The sequence below is a fragment of the Morone saxatilis genome, unplaced genomic scaffold, assembly GCF_004916995.1.
Source record: "Morone saxatilis isolate NCDOM2014 unplaced genomic scaffold, NCSU_SB_2.0 Contig8, whole genome shotgun sequence".
Taxonomy (NCBI): domain Eukaryota; kingdom Metazoa; phylum Chordata; class Actinopteri; family Moronidae; genus Morone; species Morone saxatilis.
The window spans coordinates 25,876,283-25,878,716 of NW_023340257.1; the positions used below are offsets into that span (position 1 = coordinate 25,876,283).

At 36.9% G+C, this 2,434-nt stretch overlaps 1 protein-coding gene across 1 annotated transcript; it reads right to left on the reverse strand.

Moving 5' to 3' along the window:
* Nucleotides 1-74: 74 nt before the first annotated feature.
* On the reverse strand, nucleotides 75-2,215 carry si:zfos-464b6.2 (the record flags this gene model as incomplete). The annotated part of the gene is given in 3 exon segments (XM_035679543.1): nucleotides 75-160; nucleotides 1,147-1,238; nucleotides 2,047-2,215. Coding segments are annotated over 3 exon segments (324 nt in total), but the record flags the coding sequence as incomplete, so codon positions are not given.
* Nucleotides 2,216-2,434: the final 219 nt, after the last annotated feature.

Here is a 2,434-nt window from a genome sequence, read left to right on the forward strand (position 1 = left end):
TATCAGATTGGGACTCGATCACAGGAACAGGGATTGAAACTTGGTGGTGTTGGTGCCCTGCTTTCTTCACTGACCTCCTTTCTGTTTGTACGGTGCTCCTGATAAGCTGATATGAGCAGCGTTTTTGTCCTGTTGACTGCCACCTTTTGACCCTGAGGAACTGCATGAGTGAAAAATGTTAGACCGAGTTGGTGCATAAGTGCTTGACATTAATGTCTGTCTTTCTACAAAAGATACTAAGCTGCCTATTTCTCTGCAAGTCAAGACACATAAACATAAAACATGAACACATAAAAGACAATCAGACATATAGGAAACAAACAACCAGGTTAGTTAAACTTATTTGAAAGAGAAAACAAAGGCAAACAATGGCATTATTACCCCAAATGTCCAATGTAAACGTCAACGGACTTCCTGACTTTTACCTTCCTGTAGTTGTGTGCAAAGTTTATGTGCAAAGAGGGATTACTGACATTTTATCATTTTCAATTTGATCTCCAAATAAAGGGATTCAGATTATTTGGATTCAAATAAACCAAAAGAAGTAAGTAGTAAGTAAAGCAGACAGAGACCCTCCTTTTCAGGCAGTCTACACCACAGTGAATCATGTTGTGTGTGGTTCTCTTATGTAGGAAGTGCTATGGTTTGTACTGTACGTAAATCATGAAATTTTGCAGTAGACTCTCTCTCTCTTATCTTACTGTGGTGATGCACTATAGATTACGTGAAACTTTTCGTTTTTCAGCCTGGTGTTAGTTTCCTCATTGAGGTAGTATTACATTTTTTCAAAACACGTATTTGCTGTAGCCAATTAGTAGTATATAAACTGTTTTAGTGGACAAGGATGAATGGACTGTATAACCATAATTTTCATTCCATTTGAAATGTAATGATGGGTGTAATGTGAAAAAAATAAATGCATAGTAGGAAATGTAGTTGTTTTTTTCTCACAGCAAAAATGGAAATAGTGAAAGAAAATAATAGCATTAAGGTGAATCAAGAATGATCACAAGGAGTTTAAGAACAGGAAATAGGAGGTTAATTAATAAACAGCAGCTGAGGAGAAGAGGAAGAGGAAATGTTTCTTTGGAACAGATGTCATTCTACATTTCTGAAAAAGCAGCATTCAGAAAACAGTTAGTTTACCTATTTGTCCTTGAACACATTGTTGAGGCACTGCAAGTTGCACTAAGATCTGAGGCTCACTGGTTGATCCGTAGAACTCGATCCAGTCGACCCTGTTCATCCACAGCAAATGATTTAGCTAATGTTAACATTTTTCTTGACAATACATTTTAAACTAAAGTTCAAAACTATTCACGAGAGAGAAAGAGAGCATTCAGCTCAGCATGTTTAGAAAGAAAATCATAATCAATCATTTCAGCAAATTCCCTAAAAACAATACATGTGTAAGTGACAAAGATGTTTAGTGCCCGAAGTAATATTCTCTGTCCAAAGACATAAACAGTGTGATATTTAATTGGTTTTCATGTGGTGTAGATGTAGAACTAACTTCAAAAATCAAACAAATTCCGCAAAAGAAAATGCAAATCAAAGTGTGTTTCCATGCACTATCATTATGTGAATATTAAGAGTTGGGCACATCAAATGAACAGCTGGTGTTGATGATTCTTCTGTCAGTGAGTAAGTGATATGATTTACAGATCTGGATGCAGATCCATAAACTTGAATACAACTGGATATTTCCAGATACAGGTCCTTTTTGTCCAGTGATTGATAAAAGGAAATGATAAGCTCAGTGACATAGGATTCTGATGGCTCGGACAACTTGGAACTGGTTCTCAACTGGAACCCTAATTTAGCTATAACACACATACAAATAAATACACAAAGAGAGGCTTGATAAAGTCATTAATATGAGATACAGCTGCTGCTCTGCATATTTAAGTAATTCCAATATAGACATCATCCTCCATATCTGCTCACCTACTGTAATATGCCACAGAGGGAAAAAGGTTAAAACGAAAATCAAGATATGTGAATCACTGTCATACTAAAGTAGATCAGAATAGTGATTTCACTCACCTGTAATTAAAGAACAGCAGGATGAGAGAGAGGATGGTGATGACAGTACTGCAGTACATCAACTTTCTTAAAGTCTTTAGTTGAAACAGCTGCTGATGATTGCTGCACATGTTGCCTAAGTTCCACTGCTTACGGCTCACATACATTTTACTAATCCAGGTGGAGAAACCTGGACAAGCAGAAGAAACAAATGATTCTTAACATTTACCTACATTTTTATGCTTCAGCTCCTGCTGCTCACACACACTCACTGGCGAAATAATTACAGGAAGCTAAAGCCTTGCTCCATTGAGAACAAATTAGGCAATATGAGCATGCATCCTTTCCAAAACCATGTAAGAACCAGACTTGAAGTCCTGCTCATAGCCTGTATGGAGAGCAGTGTTCA